The 20,532-nt window shown below is 40.4% G+C and overlaps 2 protein-coding genes and 1 long non-coding RNA gene across 3 annotated transcripts; 1 reads left to right on the plus strand and 2 right to left on the minus strand.

Annotated features, from left to right (window-relative positions):
* Positions 1 to 2,418: 2,418 nt before the first annotated feature.
* On the minus strand, positions 2,419 to 3,196 carry LOC129750702 (uncharacterized). Its single transcript, XR_008738463.1, has 3 exons — positions 3,066 to 3,196; positions 2,799 to 3,002; positions 2,419 to 2,617 (listed from the first exon to the last, which is right to left on the minus strand). It is a non-coding gene; the product is annotated as an uncharacterized LOC129750702 (long non-coding RNA).
* Positions 3,197 to 13,653: 10,457 nt separating this feature from the next.
* On the plus strand, positions 13,654 to 15,441 carry LOC129755536 (uncharacterized). The gene is made up of 3 exons (XM_055752082.1): positions 13,654 to 13,850; positions 13,909 to 14,678; positions 14,814 to 15,441. Exons 2-3 carry the CDS (start codon positions 13,918 to 13,920, stop codon positions 15,121 to 15,123), a joined length of 1,071 nt encoding a protein of 356 aa, XP_055608057.1. The 5' UTR covers positions 13,654 to 13,850; positions 13,909 to 13,917; the 3' UTR covers positions 15,124 to 15,441.
* A 526-nt stretch (positions 15,442 to 15,967) lies between these two features.
* On the minus strand, positions 15,968 to 19,044 carry LOC129751913 (pre-mRNA-processing factor 6). Its single transcript, XM_055747687.1, has 2 exons — positions 16,316 to 19,044; positions 15,968 to 16,251 (listed from the first exon to the last, which is right to left on the minus strand). The coding sequence occupies exons 1-2, from the start codon at positions 18,884 to 18,886 to the stop codon at positions 16,027 to 16,029; spliced, it is 2,796 nt and encodes a 931-aa protein (XP_055603662.1). The 5' UTR covers positions 18,887 to 19,044; the 3' UTR covers positions 15,968 to 16,026.
* Positions 19,045 to 20,532: the final 1,488 nt, after the last annotated feature.

Below are 20,532 nucleotides of genomic sequence, written 5' to 3' on the forward strand. Positions count from 1 at the left end.
AACCAAATTGAACTGCATTGCACCGCACTTTTTGCAAGCTCCTGCTGGGGTGATGAGGAGAAAATGTTTTTGCAGCAGCATTAGACCACCTTCAACTGAAATGAAAGTGAATTAAATCGAGGATTTCTAGAATTATTACTGTAAGCTTACCTGTTCGACAACAAAATACTCCGATGCTGCTGTTGGAAACGTTGGTAGCAAAATGGCCGTTGGAAACCCAAAGATTTTCCCAGGCCTGTTTGGATCACTAACACTCACATGTAGAAAGTCGTTAAAATGATCAACCATCTATCGTACAGAAAATGGATTTATCTGTTTTGTAATTTATGATCATGTATATGTGCAATCGGTGCAATCAGCTGACTTGACGGATGCACGCTTGGAGTTAAAAACCCAAATTTATAGCATAGAACGCAACCCTACGCGCGAAATCGTTCATTCAAGACTTTAAAAGGGTCTGCGGGTTCGCATGACTTCTTGTGGATGTGCAACTGTGTCGCAGATTGTGAAGTTGATTTTCGTTTTGTGAATATTATTTAGTTTGTACTCCGTTATGTCAATTGGTAAAATAAAAATTAAGTGCTTCTTTCCGTTTTGCTCCTATGAATTTTCTCTGCATTCTTGATTGAGTTCAATTAAAAAATTGAAAGTCACAGTCACACAGATTGCAATACCTGCCACGAATTTGAAATGGTAAAAATTGTTATGCTCGATTGGAACGACTTTTGACAGTTCGATTGGAACTCCGCGATTACAGTCTGCCGCACTTTTATTTTAGGGCTTTAGTTTCACCCGGTGCGGCTTATGATTGGGTTAACTTGTTTACTCAAAAATCAAGTTGCTAACTATTATTCGCACATGGAAATTGCTGACTAATTTTTTACAAATATTTCAAACCGTGCACAGCATCCAACTTTGGCTGTAACGGAAAATACTGAATTTTAAAACTAACTGGTGTTTAAAATTTTGTTATTTTATTTTAAGCATACACGCAGAAAAATATCTTGTAGAAACAATCATATTTTGATCAAAAATAATAAAAATTTTGGTTGGGAAAAAGCACAAATATAATTGAGATTATATCGAGAAAAAATATCGATTTATTTTTAACTTAGAGCAAACGCACCAATAAGTGAGTATACGCGGCCCGGTTTTGCTCATTTCAGCGGACCGGTTTTGGGATACACACTCTTTCGCGCACCGGGCGGTAGCATAATTATTTTTAAATTTAGCATTGCACTGAGAAAACTTTTGAAGAAAATCTTAATCTTAAATTAATACGGACCGAGTGAATTTTCGGAGTCGTCCACCAAACGGCTCTTCTTATGTTACATGATCATTTTTGGTCATAACATACGATGCTTCGAGTTTGTTTATCTGAAATTGAGTGAGAGAGTCCTGAACAATATAAAATACAAAATAAATAACTCACCATCAGAACCAGCAATTGCACTTTTTCGTTCAATTCCTTGATAAACCCGAAAAAATGTAACGAAATTGCGAATTCAACTGGTTATTAAAAAAAAATCCATCCACAATTTTAATCTCATACACATTTTTTCTTAAAATGAATATCAACAAACATACACACGCTGCGACGTCGTTTGTTTAATTCTGCTTAAATCTTTAACTTCTTTTTCCAACCAACGTGCTGACTGAAATAGTTGCTGTTCCGAAAAACTGGGTCCCATTAGTTGCAAACTTATTGAGAGACCTCGTTTCGAAAGCCGAATTGGTAGGGACAGTAATGGAATGCCACCCATACGCTTGGATACAAAAATCCTGCACAGCGCACTGGTCTCGATTATTATTACTCCGAGAAAAATCCTTGAAGCTTCACTCAAGGTTGTGAAAGTCAGTAAAATGTTTACTACACGGGATGCACAATCAAAATTTTCACAAAGCAATCGTCGGACTTGAAGGGCTTTTCGGAAATATTTCATGGAATTAGTTTTTGCGAAATAAAAAAAAAGTTTCCGCTTTCCGTTCGTTTGTTTAATTCTGCTTAAAACGGTAGAATTTTTTCAGTGCATGTTTGATCTCGCCCCTTTCTAGTGAGCAAATTTGGTGATTTTGTCGGTCCCGACGGCAACGGCCCTATTTTGCTCACCTTCATACTAACCCCCGGTGCGGTATGGAAGTGATTAAACTCGTGAGCATTTTCACTTTGCTCGCGATTGCTGCGGATGCCCTTATCGTTTTTGTTTAAACAATATAGACCCTTTTTGAAAATGATTCATTATTTTTAGCAAAATAGCAATAATTTTGGGTAAAACGTACAAAATTGTTTTTGGTCCAAAATAACAAATTTTTTGCGGTTTTATATAATTAATTCTATATGTTTGATATAAATGACTTTTTTAATTCAAAAATAAGGGATTTTTCTTAAAATGGATGAAGTGCGCTTATACAGTTTAAACAAAATTGCATTTTTATTGAATGATTTCACAATATACCCACACTGAGTCCTTTCTTTAATGCTTTCCGCTTCCCACTCTCCTGTAGGGCTGTTCTTCATGGCAGAAGCGGAACTTCCATCACGACCGCCTGGTTTTAACGACCTGTGAAAGAGCGGAACCTGAAACGCAAAAAGCCGGTCTCTGTTGGGTCGCGATATCTGAAAACAGAGGGGAAAATATAAGTTCAAATTGATGTAAATCGATGTTTGTGAATCAACAGTTTCGCGAATAAAATCAACCCCGTTAAGCCTGCCTGTCTTTATGGGTTGTTTTCTCCGCCACACGCAATTCACATACGTTTTTTAAGAGGGTCCTTGGCGAAATTATCAACTCACTCACCTTGATTGTACCTGATATATTCGGAGACAGCTTCAAAATATCGTCCAGCTGGAGGGGCTGCCGCTGATAAAGGCATCGCTTCAATTCTCTCCCCCAATCTGCTTTCGATGACTGTCCAGAAGGGGGAATTGATGGAATGAGCAATGTCCCTTTGTTGGTTGTCCTGATTCGACGAACCAACTCCACTGCTTCGGTGTCCATGGTCTGAAAAAAAAAGGAAATTTGGAATTGTTTTATTGCAGTTTTGATAGTAACAAAATAACTTACCTGCTCAAAGTTGATTCAGCTGAATCAAATTTGTTGTGTAACCTCCGGATTCCAGGTTTTCGAACCGTTCGAACCCCGAATTCAAGTGGTTTTTGTTCGGGGCGCACTGCGCAAGCATGATGAATTTAATGATTTTTTTTCTTTTTTTTTCCAGATGACATTTCATCTATACACGCTTGGCTAATAAAGCATATTTCTCGAATCCAAATAACCCAACTATTCATTAGAAAAACAACAAAATTTTATTTTATTAAAATGACGCACCCCTCTCCCATACACGATGACTTGGTTTCGATTATTTTGTAAAACTAACAAAATGTGGGATTCTGTTTCGAAACGAATTTCATATCATAATTGCCCACTAAATGTGCATTGATAAAACAAAATTGAATAACAAAACGTTTTATTGAATCGACTCCCCGTTCTTTTTCTGCGTGTATAGACAAATTTTCCAACATTGATAAAATCGAGAATATGCGAATGTGCTAATGTATTATGATGAAAGTTTGGACTACTAGAAGGTTTTGTATGCGGCATTTGAAAATAACGAACAATCCAATATCTGATATCAGTTTCAGAAAATTGTTTGCAAAGTTTAACCCAAAACAATATTATGACACTGAAGGCTGAGGCCTTCTGCTAAGATTGTGTTTGTGTGCCACATCTTGCGTTTTGAACTGTGAGAAAACCATATAGAGTTATAGCCTTATTCGATACAGCAAAAAAAGAAAAGTCTTTTTGGAACACTCCTTTTGAACCAGGACCGTAAAATAAAAATTCGTTTCAGCATTTTTTCAGACATTAAATTGAGTACTTTTTGAATAGTGTTGTTATTTTTTTACACGCAGAAAAAAGAAGGGGGGTCGATTCAACAAACCGTTTTGTCATTATATTTAGTTTTTTCAATGCATATTTTTTAATACTGTTCATGAAAAAAACGATTGAAAATAATTACAAAATTTTATTATTTGTACACACTCATTTTTTATCACTGAAAATCCAAATTTGATTTGTTTTGAAACGAAAAACGAGCTAAATCCATTAATCGTGTATATTGTTGGGGCATGAAAAAAAGAAAAAAAAAAGTTGATTCCCGAAAAAATGTTGACCCGCGAGCGCGAACATATTGCCGGATGGACGGAGCATTTTTCTTGCGATTGTATTTCGGCCAGCATGCCTTCATGGTAAGTTGCTCACCTTACTTTACCCAACTGTTCTCCCAGACATTATATTTTGGTTTTAACAGTTTCAATATCTTTTTTCATCCCTCTTCTCGGTAATATTCCAGCTGCCGCATCCCTACAGATGGTTCCAGTCAAATTCTAGGTTTCATGCCAATGCCAACGAAGCCCAATGCCCAATATCAGAACAGCGAACGCAGAAATTCCAGCGCGATTGTGTCGGTGCATATGATGACGGGCAACACCGCAAGTAGCCAGGGATCACGAGGGACGGTATAGTCCTTTAAAGATAACAGCATCAAGCGGATGATATGCAGACCGATTGCTGCGTCCGGTCAGCTAGTCACCAGATGCACTGGTCCTCTGCTTAACTAAGAAGATTACGGCAACAATTCGAGCAGGCTTTCCTGCTCTAAGGAAAACCATGATCGTGTGTGAAAGCGATTCCGGCCCTTTTTGCTGCATTAAGGAAGCTAACGAAAGCCGTCCCCAAAGCCAGTTGGAATGGTAATTGATTGAATTTGCCTATTTAATGGTGTGAATAAAGAAAATAATTTATAAATCGTTTCTTGATGTATAAATCCGAAAATTCTTCATATCAACATTTCTTTTTTAATTTGAAATAAAAAAAACCCCTCAATGATTTATTTTTCCAATAATAATAATTTTGTAATTCTCAATCTTATTTGATTTTATTGTTTTGACAGAAATTTAGAATCATTTTTAAAAAAGGTGTATTTTAGTTTCAATCAAACGATAAGTTCAAATCGAATCGATGTTTTTTGTCAGTGTTATCAAAAATATATTTGTGCTTTTTCCCAACCAAAATTTTTATTATTTTTGGTCGAAATCTTATTATTTTTAAAATATATTTTTCTGCGTGTAAGACCAAAAATCGTTCCAGAACAAACAAAATAGACTAAATCAAAATTTTCGTAAATTCTTATGAAAAGGTTTATTATTGATCATTCTAAAGAAACAAAATTGGTAATTTAAAAAGATCAATTAGGCATTTGAACGTTACTTTTTTTTTCTGTTTTCCACACCTGGCTTCTGAAGAAAGGAAGAAACCAGCGTGCTTACAGCTACGGGTGGTTGCATATTGAGGAAAAGTAGGCAAGGGGTGCCAAAAGTTTCTCATTGGTGGGGGATGGAGACGGAGCGCTTTTTGACAGCGAATTGTTCGCCTACCATGCCTACGATTACGATTGCCTGTCACAAGATGGACGATTCCGTGTATTGGTATAAGAACACACCCAAAGCTGTACACGCACTGGAAGAAACCATTAAACAATCCATTAAGACCAAGCCCACTAATGGTTGCTAAATCTTGATTCGAGTTCATTCAGCAGCATATCTATCAACTTCTCATCGCACCAACAGTCGCTAACTTGATTCGAGAAATGCATTCGAGCAGTAGGTTGTTACAGGTTGTTATGTAGCAATCCGGTAGCAACGCAGCCGGTCGTTGCTATCAGAAAATAAACAAACACAAATACCAACTTGGATGGCAACAATGGGTGCGAAAATCAGTAAGTACACGCAGAAAAATTTATTGTAATATCAATCAAATTTGGGCCGAAAATAATAAAAATTTTGGTTGGGAAAAAGCAGAAATATATTTTTGTCTAAATCGATAAAAAACGCTACTTGGAATTGAACTTATCGTTTATGTTAAGGTAATATAGGCCCTTTTTGAAAATAAACCATATTCATTTTCATAATAATAAAAAAAATTTGGGTAAAATTGAAAAAATGAGATTGGAAAGAAAATTTATTTTCGTTGTTCAAAATTACATTTTTTTGTGGTTTTAAAAATTAAAGTGATTAGTAACAATTCAATGTATTTCATATAAATTAACTAGAACATATTTTCAGGTTCTGCTGTATTGATATAGAAATGTTTTTTTTTCAATTTTTCTTTATTTATTCACTCCATTTAACGGGGTATAGCCACCAAACCAACCATTGTCTCCTCAAGCTCCAATAATGAAAGCGGCGATGCTGCTTGTGGTAAAGGCCAACTCTGGAAGGACCTATTGATGGCCGTCCATGCGGGATTGACGGAATGTCGGCCCTATGGAGTTGGAGTTTCAGGTCTGATGAATCTATTCCGCCCATCGATCTTTTTTTTTTTTTTTATTTACAAAAGTTTTTATTAGGCATTTTACTTATAAAGTTTTTATGTGCCGGGAGTATTTTTCCTAACTTTGGGTTAGTAAGAGGGGGGCCGTAATCGTCGCGGCTACTCAACTGTTAATTCAACTATGTATAGGAAAGGAAAGGGGATTAACTGGGGTCACTTCCAAGAACAGTTTCCGTTAGGGTCCGGTGGTGGCTTCCTGTAGCTGTGGTTTCGATAGCTACCTCAGGGTTTTCGACTTCCTGGCCAGCCTTCTTTGTGGTGTTGTAGGACCCGTCGGATGAAAGTTTGTTCTAATAAATAGACGAAAAGAGCATTAGATAGAGTACAGACAGAGGGGAAGAGGACTAAACGACCAGATCAGACATTTTAAGATATTTGTATATAGGGTACAAATATTCAAGATCTAAGTTTGCCAAGATGTCTCGAATTGGAACACCAGGTAGTTTACTTCGGGCCCTAAGGGTATCCAGTAGCCAAGCCCTCGATCGATCAAACCGTTCACACGTCCACACAACATGATCAATGTCGTGGTAGCCATCCCCACAAACACAAACATTGCTTGTAGCTAGTTGTATACGAAACAAATGCGCGTCAAGCCGGCAGTGATTTGACATGAGCCGAGAAACCACGCGAATGAAATCGCGACTCATGTTAAAATGCTTAAACCATGCCTTCGTCGGAACCTTAGGGATAATCGTATGGAGCCAACGTCCCTTTGTGCCATTGTCCCAGCTAGACTGCCAAGCGTTAATCGCTAAAGTGCGAGGTATTGAAAAATATTCATTGTAAGTTATTATCCTCTCAAAGATTTCACCTTGTAACGCGCCCACCTTAGCCAATGAGTCCGCATTCTCATTGCCTTGAATAAGACAATGAGACGGGATCCAAGCTAAGGTAATCCTGTACGAATTTTCGATCAAAGCGCCCAATATCCCTGAAATTTCCAGCAAAAAATGGGAAGAGCGCTTCATCAGTTTCATCGATCGAATCGCCTCAACGGAGCTGAGACTATCCGAATAGATGAAATAGTGGTCTACGGGCAGAGTGCGAATGTGTTCCAAGGTACAATAAATTGCGGCTAGTTCGGCAACGTAAACGGAGCATGGCTCTTGAAGCTTGAAAGAAGCTTCAAAACGCTCATTATACACTGCGAAACCAGTCGCGCCGTCGATTCTAGAACCATCAGTAAAGAACATTTTTGTAGGGTCAATTTCACGTACTTTTGAAGCAAAGATTGAAGGAATGACGTTGGGTCGGACGTGATCTGGAATTCCACGGATGTCAACGGTCATGGACAGATCGAATTTTATTAAGGAACTACTGATCGGGTAAAAGTGACTCGTGTCCGAATTTAACAAAGAAGGGTTTATTTCTAACTGACTAAAAGTTTTATAATTGTTTACATATTTTACTTGCGAATTAATATTCATAAGCCTTTCCAAATTTTCTATCACCAAAGGATTCATAGTAACACTTCGAATTAGGAAACGTAGCGATAAATCGAGGAACCGATTTTTCAACGGCATTACTCCCGCCAGTACTTCGAGACACATCGTATGTGTCGACTGCATACAACCCATGGCAATACGCAAACAACGATACTGTATTCGTTCTAGTTTAATCAAGTGGGTTTTCGCGGCGGACTCAAAGCAAAAGCTTCCATATTCTATGACCGACAGTATCGTTGTTTGGTATAACCTGATGAGGTCCTGTGGATGAGCACCCCACCAGGTTCCAGTAATCGTTCGAAGAAAATTGATTCTCTTTTGGCATTTTTGTGTCAAGTACCTAATATGTTTTCCCCAGAGGCATTTAGAGTCGAACCAGACACCCAAATATTTAAAACTAAGAGATTGAGTTAGAGTTCTACCCATCATAAGGAGCTCTATTTGAGGAGGGGAATGCTTCCTTGAAAAAACTACTAACTCGGTTTTACTAGGCGAAAACTCGATGCCTAGATTCCTGGCCCAATGTGATAAATTATTTAGAGTTTCTTGTAACGGAGGTTTAATTTGAGTGCCTTTTTTACCTGTGATATGAACAACACAGTCATCCGCAAGCTGTCTTAGCGTGCAATTTTGTGCCATACAAGCATCGATCTCTCGGACATAAAAGTTGTATAGCAGGGGGCTTAAGCATGAGCCTTGGGGTAGACCCATGTAACTAATTCGTTCAACTTTGGTTTCTCCATGACTAAAATGCATGATTTTTTCAGACAACAGGTTATAAAGAAAATTATTCAAAATTGGTGAAAGTCCGCAAGAGTTAAGTTGACTAGATAGCACTTCTATGGACACCGAATCGAATGCCCCTTTGATGTCCAGAAATACTGCTCCCATCTGCTCTTTTTGGGCAAACGCCAATTGAATGTCTGATGAAAGTAATGCTAGACAGTCGTTCGTACCCTTGCCTCTACGAAATCCATATTGTGTACTTGACAAGAGATTGTTTGATTCAACCCATTTATCCAGCCGAAAGAGAATCATTTTTTCGAGCAGTTTCCGGAGACACGAGAGCATTGAGATCGGCCTATACGAATTGTAATCAGAAACTGGTTTTCCCGGTTTTTGGATGGCGATAACTTTCACCTGTCTCCATTCATGCGGCACAATGTTCATCTCTAAACACTTATTGAATAAATTCAACAAGCGTTTTTTAGCGGTATCTGGCAGATTCTTCAACAAGTTGAATTTGATTCTGTCCAGTCCGGGAGCTGAATTGTTACATGACCAGAGCGCAAGTGAAAGTTCGACCATCGAGAATTGATCCTCCGTTTCGGAACTATTCTCTGTATCCCGATAGTTTTTCTGAGCTGGTACTGCGTCCGGACAGACCTTTTTCGCGAACTGTGTCAGCCAACGACTCGAGCTTTCTTCACTTTCGTTCGAAGGTGTGTAATTTCGCATGTTTCGAGCTGTTTTCCAAAGCGTGTGCAGAGACGTTTCTCGAGATAACCCATCCACGAATCGCCTCCAGTACCCACGTTTCTTGCCCCTGATCAAGTTCTTAAACTTGCGTTCCAAGGACAAGTAACGTTGGAACTTCTCTGGCAATCCGGTTCTGCGAAACTCAACAAACGCCTTGCACTTTTCTCCTCGCGCACGTGAGCAGTCTCCATCCCACCATGGAGTGGGAGGTCGTTTTTGTATCGTCGAATTGTCATTCCGTCTGACCTGTGCCCCGATTGCACAGTCCACAATTGTTCCGGACATAAAACTGTACTCTGCCTCCGGAGGCAGTTCTTCCGTTGAGTCGATGGCTTCAATGACACCTGATGCATACTTTTTCCAATCTATATTCTTTGTGAGGTCATAAGGAATATTGATCTCTTCAGGTGGACTACGACCACTGGTGATAGAAATATTGATAGGCAGATGATCGCTTCCCTGAGGGTCTTGGATTACCTTCCACGTACAATCCAAGCTCAGAGAGGAAGAAGCTAAAGAAAGGTCTAAAATACTATGCTGTGATTGGGTTCCATTAATTCGAGTCACTTCCCCATTGTTTAAGACAGTCATGTTGAAGTCGTCGCACAGCTCATATATCATGTTAGCACGATCATCATCACGTGAGCTACCCCAGCCCACGCCATGGGAGTTGAAGTCTCCCAGAACTAGTCGGGGTTCTGGAAGAAGTGAAATAATATTCGCCAATTGGTTCCCGCTCACGCTTGAATTTGGCGGAATATATACCGAGGCTAGGCAAAGGTCTTGGCCTTTAATTCTAGCTTGGCAACTGACGACTTCAATACCCGGAGATGGTTGTAATGGAATACGATAGAAAGAGTGGCATTTCTTGATCCCCAAAAGAACGCCACCCCCTCTTTGCCCATCTCGATCCAGGCGAATAATATTGTGGCTATGGAAGTTGAAATCAGTGTTTGGAGAGAGCCAAGTTTCGCATAAGGCGAACACATCACAATTCAAATTGTGTACCAATACTTTAAAGGAGTCTAATTTTGGTAAAATACTTCTGCAGTTCCATTGCAATACAGAAACAATTTCTCTTACCTCAGTGGACGAGTTATTCATCAAAAGAAATTGCTTCTGCGATGAGGGTCATAGTGCAAGCTTTCTTTTTCAAGACTTCTCTTAAAAGAGGTACAAACATATTAATCATAGTCCTCCAACCTGCTGGTACGCTGAAAAAGTCTAGGATGAATGCAACAATTTCCGAAAATTTCATCTTACCATCAGCCGAAAAGCTGGGCAAACCGTTCGACGATGGATCAGATGCAGTTTCTCTGGGAATTGTTGCATTCCTGTTTGCTACTGATGGTCCTGAATTTTGAAGGGAAGTCTGGGGTTTTGACTTACCGGAAAGTGGAGGGAAGTCCTTCGGGGACGGATTAAAACCCGGAGGTCTCTGAATAGGAGGGGTAGAATTACTATTTCCACTTTGAGGATTTTTGGTTTTATTAACTTTGCTGGCAGCTAATCTGGATTGTGTGTTAGTTGTGCGTTTCCTTTTTGGAGCCTGTGAAACATTTTTTTTAACAAATGGCCCAGCTGAAGTTCCTTCGCATGGATCCTCCCCTTCGGATTCATAGTCACTTAGAAGGCCAAACTGGTTCTCTGAGACGATTGGCAAAGACTTCATCAGCATGTCTCTATATGATTTTTTAGAGCGAGTTTTCAAAGAAGTCTTGATTTTTTCCCGGCGCGATATGTACTTCGGACACGCCGAGAGAGCATGAGATTCCTCGCCTGTGCAATACAAACACTTGCTTACTGCTTGTACTTCACACGAAGCTTCCGCATGCTTCTCCCCGCACTTAGAGCAGCGTGCCTGATTGCAACAGTAGGCGGCCGTATGATCCAACTGTTTGCAATTCTGGCAGTACATGACCGAAGGCACATAAAGTCTCACAGGTAGACGAACCTTCCCGATCGCAACGAAATCAGGAAGTGCAGTGCCGGAAAAGGTAACACGATAGGAGTTCGACAGGGAAAATGTTCGTTCTTCCCCCTCGCCTGATGCTGATTTCAACTGACGCGCGTCCAGCACCTTGACCGTGGGAAGACCAGGGTCTTTGAATCGGCCAACCCCGGAATTCACAAGATCATCGACGGTCAAACCCTCTTCGGTTACCACTCCGTCAATTTCCACGTCACGAGCGGGAACGTATACGCGGTATTCGATCGTAAACTTCGGGTCACAAGCAATGGCATTCGCTTCCTTCAGGCTACCAACAACAATGCGCATCTTGTGCGGTCTCATCGGCTGGTAGCTGATTACGGAAGGGTAAGATCTGTCGAGGTCTCGGGCGATGGAAATCACATTAGGTGATTTCCCGTTCATTTTGGACCGGATGTAAACTACCCAAGGTCCCGTCGATTCAGGTTGGTAAACCCGACGACGAGGGGGCGGTTTAGGCAGCTCGTTAACTTCTTGAGGGTCTGGTGATGGTGGGGAGTTGCCAAACACAAAGGGAACCTGAGGGTTAGGGGTCTGTGGGAGGGGGGAAGGAGTATCTTCCGTGTCCGAGAGGTACATCGGTTGAATGTGGATATTTTGGGAAGACTGTTGTTCCAGAAGATATTCTTCGGAGAGGTCGTCCTCTCTAAAAGGAGGATGCATGCCTTCCTCGTCGCCGTCATCCGTTAGTCGGTTGCTTTCCGACATAACGGGCAAGAGTGGAGAGTCAAACCTTTATAAAAAAAAAACTCAAACAAAATTTTGTTTGAGAAAAAAGATAAAAAATTAATATAAAAATAAAGTAAGAATAAAAGAAAAGGAAGATATAAATAAAATATATAAATAAAACCAAAAGGAAAAAAAAAAAAAACTTTTTTGGAAAAAAAAGTATAAAAACCAAAAAAAAATATTTCGAACCACCCTAGTTGGTCGAACCACTCTAACACAACTGGTTTCGAACGATCAACGTGGTTTCCTATCCGTCTATTATGACGAATGACCTTGCTGGCTGGCAATCGTGTACAACAGCGGGGCCTTTTGTTTTCGGCTGATGATGGTCTTCTGATGCGATGCCGCGCACAAAACTTAATTACTTTTGTGGTATCACTTTTTCCGATAACGAGTATATCGGGTATATCGAATAGCAGAGTGCCCTAACGGAACACACATCCGGATGATCAGGGCGAAATTCTTCACACACTATATGCTATTTACGGAACACTAGCAGGAGCAACGAAACACTACCGCTTGTGGCGAGTGATGTGGAACGAATGAGCCCATCGATCTGTGGAAAATGATTTTTCGTTAATATTTAACTAAACTTGATTACGATTTTGAATTATTAAATTAGCTTACCTTTCATGGAACAAATATGCGGATGAGAATATCCGTTCAGGATCGGATCTAGATTCCTGCGGCTCTGAAAGGCAGGCTGTATTCCGGCATGCGCCCTCCAGGAGCACGTACCCGTTCGTGCCTGCATGCCTGCCCAATGTTCCAGGTTCCGAGGTTTCCTGCAAATAAAAATAGCTAAAAAGATTGAATAAATAAAACTTAAGTTTCGAAATCTACCGGTGTCTGGTCCAGCAGAAACGGTGAATGAGCTCCAGCTAAAACGGTTTGGTTCGATCGGATGCTGGAAAATTTTGTATATTTTTTTTTCTTTTTTTCACTTATCGTTTTTAAGTTGCACGTCGAACGAAATAAACCAAATTTTGGTTGCAAATTAAATCAAATTTAATTTGTAAGTAATTAAAAATGTGCATGTATAAATAACAAAATTTGGTTATTATTTTCGATCTATTTTTTCGTGAAAGGTATCAAAAAAACTGCATCGAATGTATAAAATAAAATAACAATTCGTTTTGTTGAAACCATCCCCCATTCTTTTTCTGCGTGTAGATAAAAACGCAACCAATAGAAACATCTAAAATACCGACCGAAATAGCAACACCCGATGGATATGGTCTAAAAGATGCCAGATTCCGACAGTGAATCACATGACACATATACAAATATTAATTGATGTGTTACTTCAAACAAAAAAAAGTGGCGCGATGTTTTAAACAATGGATTTTGTACTTATCCTAAACAAATCATTCTCAAAAAAGATTATAAAGCGTCTCTTTATTTATTATCATAATCTCCTATCTATTCTAAAATCATGGGTTATTTTAATGAGTATAATTTACCAAACATGTATAATTCCAATTTTAACTAGTTAATATTTCAAAACGATTTCTTCCAGTGCTAACAAAAGATAACGCCTATAACGCGTTACTCAGCGCAACACGCAAACCGAAAATGCATTTGCGCATAAAAACTCTTCAGTTCGAGCGGGAAAACGAAACTGTGCGCATCGTCATCGCCGTTTGTGATGTCGGTCGTTGGTCGTTAGATTTGTGAATGCATTTTTGCTAAACTCCTGGAAAGTGAATCTCGGTTTTTGTATCGTATTTAACGTTTATGTTATGTGATTACTTTTTGTGTCGTCTTCTGAACAAAATATCAGCTAAACGTTGAAAACCTCGTCATCGTAAGGTATCGTATAATCTGATGTAATACACGGGAACAACTTCGTTAACATTTTGCGTTTCAGGAATACAAAATGGCCAATCCAGAAATCCCTCGGACTCGCCCAGTTCTCGCAGAAATCCCGGCGCGGACGGGCATGCCGCTTACACAACGGGTTTTAACTCCTCTGGGGCCAGTCAATCGGCGTCACGCTCTGAACCCGGTTCTCATCGACAGTCCTGCCGCCAACATACCGGATAGTTATCTGTCTCCTCGAATGTCACCGGATGAGGCCGTCATTCAACAGCGAGGCCGCCGTCGGGTTCCCATTATTTGGAGTCCAGAGAAGGGGTTCCATATGTCGCCTCAAAAGACGCCGACCAAATGCATCTCAGCTATGACGTTAAGAAGTTCCCCGAGGAAGCGTTCTCTGCTGCAGGAGTTGTCCGATATGACTCCAACAACTTCTTCGGAGGGTATAAACAATATAACACCATCGACCAGTAAACGGAACACCCCATCCAAGGGTTCACCGAATGGTGCAAGCAGTAAGAAAATGCGCCTCGAAGTAGGTTCCATCAATCGGAACAATAAAGACATTCCCTTGGACCTAGCTCTAAAAGGTCTCAGCCAGGACCAGTTGATCGCAATCATTACCGGAATGGTCCAGACAAACCCGAAGTTGGAAGAATCGGTCCGGAACGAACTTCCAATGCCGGATATTGCTCCGATGGAAGAACAGCTATGCTATCAGAAAAAGAATATTTTCAAAAGTCTGCCTACAACCCGGCTGGTTAGCAAGACCGATAGTCCAGCTTACGCCAGAGCCGCCACACATTTGGTGGCGTTCAAGAAGTAAGACCATCGTTTCCATGATCATGTTATTTTAATTCACCTAATCCCAGTACATTTCCGTTTTACATTGAGGTTCTTCCACTTTCTGTACCCTGAATAATTTCAACTAATTTTTTTTCCATGTATTTTCGTCAGGACTGTAATCGACCAAAGCCAAACGCTGCACAGCTCCAAGCACTGGGACGCGCTGCTGGATTACGTGCTGATGGCCTGGGGCTACGTCCGGGGCACCCCACAGTGGGACAATCATGCACACAACGCCACCCGGAGACATTGCTTTAAGATCCTGTCCTACCATGCGACCAGCGCACTTAAGCACGGGCTGATGGCGCTTGGGGAGGAACGAATAGGCCGTTTCCAGCAGAAGCTGAAGGCGATGGCCGCCGACTGTGAGGATATCAACGATTGTGCCGTTTACCTGAGCTACTTAGCTGATAAGCTGTGATGAAATGCAGCTTTTTCGAGCTTTTTTTTTTAATTTTAATATTGACTACAGTTTCGTAAATCAGAGCATAGTTTCAGTAGCTAAGAAAAAAAAACGTTTATTTTTTCTACTTACCTTTTTTATCATGTTTCCATTATTTTCTGTATACAGTTCAATATGTCAGATTCAGCATTGTATTGAGTTTCATGTTATCAACAATTTTAATCTTAGTGTAATTCAGTTACACGTTTTGTAGCGAACGATAACAGCATGTTAGAAATGTAGTTTGAAATGCCATTTATAAAGATGTTTAATAAAGATACTTACCTCAACAATCAATAGATGGAAAGTTTTGTTAAAGTGGGAAGAACAACTTTTAAAAATTTACGCGTAATAACGGTACCTGTTTTTCCTGTTTGTGTGACGGGATTGAATAAATCTCAGAGCTAAGCTCCTCACAACTTCAAAACATAGAAGTTTATCCAGTGAAGATGAATACCTTCTCCCAAATATGTCCCATGTCCTATCGCGAAAACCGTGTAAAAAGTTGCAGGGTTGGAGTCAAATTTCGCATTGTAAAAAAAAATTAAAAAGCTCTGTTGTCAATTTTTTTTTTGATGATAGCTTTTACACCTATGAAATTACGAGTAAAGCTCATCTGGTGCTTGTCTATCCACCAGTTTTCCATTCCTATTTTTAACAAATTCTTCTATCTATAGATATAAGAACTTGTTAGCTATAGCATTTCATTTTTTCACACGTTCCAAGAAAATGCTTTCAAATTAGGTAAGAATAATATTGATCCACACGCACACCAAGGATGATTTCTTTCCAAAACACTAACGAACCCTTCTAAGACAGGAACTATTTGCTCAAATTAAAATTATATTAACCAGATGATGCGCATACTGTACCGTTTCCGCTTCAGATCGGCGTCGGCAGCTGCTTCACAACCGCCTTCAGAACGTCCTCTGTTTTGAAGCACCAGTTGGCTATGTCCTTGCTCACCCGGCACCACTCCTCCCCATGTTTCGGTTCCGCCGCGATGCACCGTTCGATCAGTTCCTGCTGCTGCTGCTCGGTTCCGTGCTGCAGCTCGAACTTGTAGAAGTAGGCCCACGCATCGCCAAAGTCCGGGTCGATTTTAATCTGTTCGGTTAGAGAAAAGATTCTGTAGTTCAACTTAAAAAAAAAATTATAAAAAAACACTCACGGTTCGATTGAACCAATCGCGACACTTTTGAATCTTGCGTTCGCTCCAGAACAGTTTGGAAACGGCTAGCAGTACGTGCCGGTCGTGTTCGCATTTTTTGAGGGCGTCTACCGATTTGGATTTGCGTTGGGGCCGTGCTTCCAGGAAGATGGATTCGGCCCACAGTTCGCCAGCGTTCGGACAATCCTGGAGAGCTCGGGCCAACAGGGTGTTAGCCATGTCTTTGAGGCCGGCCCGGATTTCGATGCGGATGGCCGCCAGCCATAGGATTGGATTCTTGGGGTTCTTGAGACGACCTCGTTCTAGGACTGACCGTGCCTTGGTTAGGAGATTTCGTTTTTCCTCCAGAGATGCCAGCAACAACCAGAGGCTGATGGAATCGGGACACTTTTTAAGCCCGGAATTATAGGAATCTACGGCTCGCTCCAGAAGTTTTTTCTGTTCTTCAATTTGCCCTTTCATCATCCAGAGTTTCGCGAAATCTGGGAATACTTTGACTGCATCTTCTAGTAGACTAAGGGCATCCTCTAGATTGTTGAGAGCCCATTCTAGTTTGGCTGACTTCATCATGACTCTTGGGGTTGGAGCGGAAGCTCGTGCCTTAGCTAGCAATCGTCGAGCTCTTTCGAATTCGGAATTTTCCGATTCAAGTTTGACGGCAGCAAGCCAAATGTCTTCTGAATTTGGATTGGCCTGGAAAGCAAGGGACAAAATTCCTCGAGCTGCGGGTACATCTCCAGCTAACCATTTTGATTTGGCTCCCATCAACCAGAGAACTTCCGACTTCGGGCAGTGAGCCACAGCTTTCTGTAGTAGAGTTTCAAGACTCTCACGAGTACCATGATTTTTCTCGAAGTAAGCAGCGCGCAACCAAATACTTTTCTTGGATGGGAATTCAGCAAGAGCGAAGTTGTAAACGGCTCGGGCACATTCGTAAGCGCCCTCCTTTGCGCAGTTATCAGCATCATCAATCCAGGTCTGCTTACGATCTTCTTCATCGATACCAATCGAAATAACAGCCTTAACAATTGCCTGGCAACATTTAATCGCTCCAGCTTTCTCAGCTTCCATCGCTTCCTGCAGCCACTGATCCCGATTGATTTCGACTCCGTTTGCGCTCAACGAAGACAACGCACGATCGATAATTTTTTCAACCATGTGATTGTTTCCATTAGCTTCTTCCAACTTAGCAGCCGTGGTCCAAATTTGTCGATCGGTTGGAATATTTTCACGTGCTTTGTTCAATACCTTTCGAGCATTTTCGTACGTTTCCAAACGAGCCAGTGCAAGCCACAGTTCTACGCTAGTGTTACAACATTCAACAGCACGGGACAGTAAGATTTTGGCATCCTCCGGATTCTCCATTTCAACGGCTGCTTTCCACAGACGTACTGAGTTAGGAATATGTTCCAAAGCCTTCCGAAAAACTCTTCTCTTAGCCTTGGTTTCCGTCTCGAGATCTGCTGCCTTAATCCAAATCCTGACTGAAGTTGGAATATGTCTTGCAGCCTGAGCTATCACTCCCTTGGCGGTGTCCGGAGGCTGCAATCTGGCAGCCTCAAGCCAGAGATCCTCACTCAACGGATTAACTTCGCAACCACGCATGATTAAATTACGGGCCATCTGAACCTTTCCAGTGACTTCCTCTAAACGGGCACTAGCAATCCAAGCTGGTGGATGATTCGGATTAGTTTCCCGAACACTTTTCAGCAGCAATCTCGCTTTCTTGATATCATTAATATCGCCACCATAAGTGGGAATCATACTCTGTAAATCGGTCAAATAACCCTTAGGGTCTACTACAGTTTGTCCAGCAACCGAGTCAGAAACTTGCGACAGCTTAACATTCATCAGTGTATTTCTAGCTTGACCAATTTTCCGCAGATCCAAATCTCCGCTAGGCGTTAACATTCCAGGAGTCGACACTCCCGGTATCATCGAAGCCAACCCGGACCTCCCATCAATCGTACTCGTAGTTTCGCCACCCAAATTTCTCGACAACACACTATCCGGAAGTGGCGTAAACTTTTCGGCCCTCGGATTTCTTTGCTTTTTATTCCTACTGTCTCCCACCTCCGGCAAATTTGCCCATTCATCCTCCGATACCATAATCAAATTACGCTTCAAATCCGAAAATTGCTGCTGAATTTTCGGCCGCTCCTGTCGATATCGTTCCAAATCTTCCTTCAGTCGTTTCTCACGGTACTCCTTGCGCTTTTCATCCATCCGCTTGTCGATGCTCTCGTAAATGGCATCAGCCTCTGCATCGTCCTTATCGTAAGGATCCTTACTGAACAAAGATCCACTATATCCACTAAACTCATCATAATTCGAGTCGTTCAAATCCTCATCGTCCTCGTCGTCGTCATCCTTTTTCTTCCGTTTCGTCGCAGGCGGTGCATGGCGATCATCCGAAACATCGTTAGCATCCCGAGCCGGACCAATATCGGACCGCGTAGTGAAACCGGTTGCACCTCGACCTACACCAGCAACATAGCCGAGCGGAGCCGGAACACCCAGAAAATGTTTCTTGTTTTTGCTACCCAACGAGGTAGCCGGTATGTGGGCCATCTTTTACGGAAACTAGTGCACTGTTTTACGTTTGAAATACGATAAAATCACTCCGATTACGGTCACTTTTCCTAAATTAATTGTAGAAAACCCGTCCGCCCGAACGATTTATCGAGTTTTTTAAACGTTTTGTTTTGTTTACATTCGAGATTCGGATGACAGTTTGAGGGAATGCAGAATCCGTCTCCAATTTATTAGAATAGTTCAGTAACCATTTCGCTTCTGCTTTTTAAATTATTATAAAAGAAGAAAAAAAAATCGAAATAGGAAAAATAGCTAAGAAGTCCTAAGATTACTCTTTACGAGATTATCGTTTTCAATCTTATTTTAATTATTAATAATTTGGTTGTGTTTTCTGGGGCGCTGCTGAATGGAATATTTTTACAGAAACTCATATATAATACATAAGAAAATTTTGGATCTAATTTAAGCCTTTTTAATCCTAAATCTAAAACTCTATGTGATTCTGACTGAATTTTGAAGGTGAAATCTACATCTGTTTCGGAATCTGAGATCTGAAACCGGATTCAGAATGTCAACTAGGGGCGGTCGTTTAGCCTAATGGCTAGCGTGTCTGGTTTGTAAGATGAGGTGAAGAAATGTTGTAAGTTCACGGACATTCATTTTAAACACATTTTAAACACAAACACACACAATGAAATATGTAATTTACGAAGAAACAGATATATAATTGTAAATATAGTCTCTGTAACTAGACCATTATAGTAGCTATTAGATAAGGCAGTACCGAGGCGTCCTTAAAAAAGACGGCCACATTCTGAGTATAAGTTATGAATGTGCTATTTCATTTGCGACTCTGAATTTTGAATCTAAATTCTGAATTCGAATCCTTAATCTGAATTCCGATTCACAATCTGAATTCTGAATCTGAATTCTGAATCTGAATTCTGAATCTAAATTCTGAATCTAAATTCTGAATCTGAAATTCTGAATCTGAATTCTGAATCTGAATTCTGAATGCTTTCTGAATATGAATTCTGAATCTGAATTCGGAATCTGAATTCTGAATCTGAATTCTGAATCTGAATTCTGAATCTGAATTCTGAATCTGAATTCTGAATCTGAATTCTGAATCTGAATTCTGAATCTGAATTCTGAATCTGAATTCTGAATCTGAATTCTGAATCTGAATTCTGAATCTGAATTCTGAATTCTGAATCTGAATTCTGAATTCTGAATCTGAATTCTGAATCTGAATTCTGAATCTGAATTCTGAATCTGAATTCTGAATCTGAATACTGAATCTGAATTCTGAATCTGAATTCTGAATCTGAATTCTGAATCTGAATTCTGAATCTGAATTCAGAATCAGAATTCTGAATCTGAATTCTGAATCTGAATTCTGGATCTGAATTCTGAATCTGATATCTGAATCTGAATTCTGAATCTGAATTCTGAATCTGAATTCTGAATCTGAATTCTGAATCTGAATTCTGAATCTGAATTCTGAATCTGAATTCTGAATCTGAATTCTGAATTTGAATTCATACTTTAAGGCGCAATTTTCTAGTTCTTAGATTAATACAGTTTTTTTGTCCTTTTTAACATATAATTACTGGATAAACATTAGTTATTGGACAGATATTAGTAATTTAATGATAACCAATGATCCTATTCAGATGAAA

Source organism: Uranotaenia lowii, chromosome 3, assembly GCF_029784155.1.
Source record: "Uranotaenia lowii strain MFRU-FL chromosome 3, ASM2978415v1, whole genome shotgun sequence".
Classification (NCBI taxonomy): Eukaryota; Metazoa; Arthropoda; class Insecta; order Diptera; family Culicidae; genus Uranotaenia; species Uranotaenia lowii.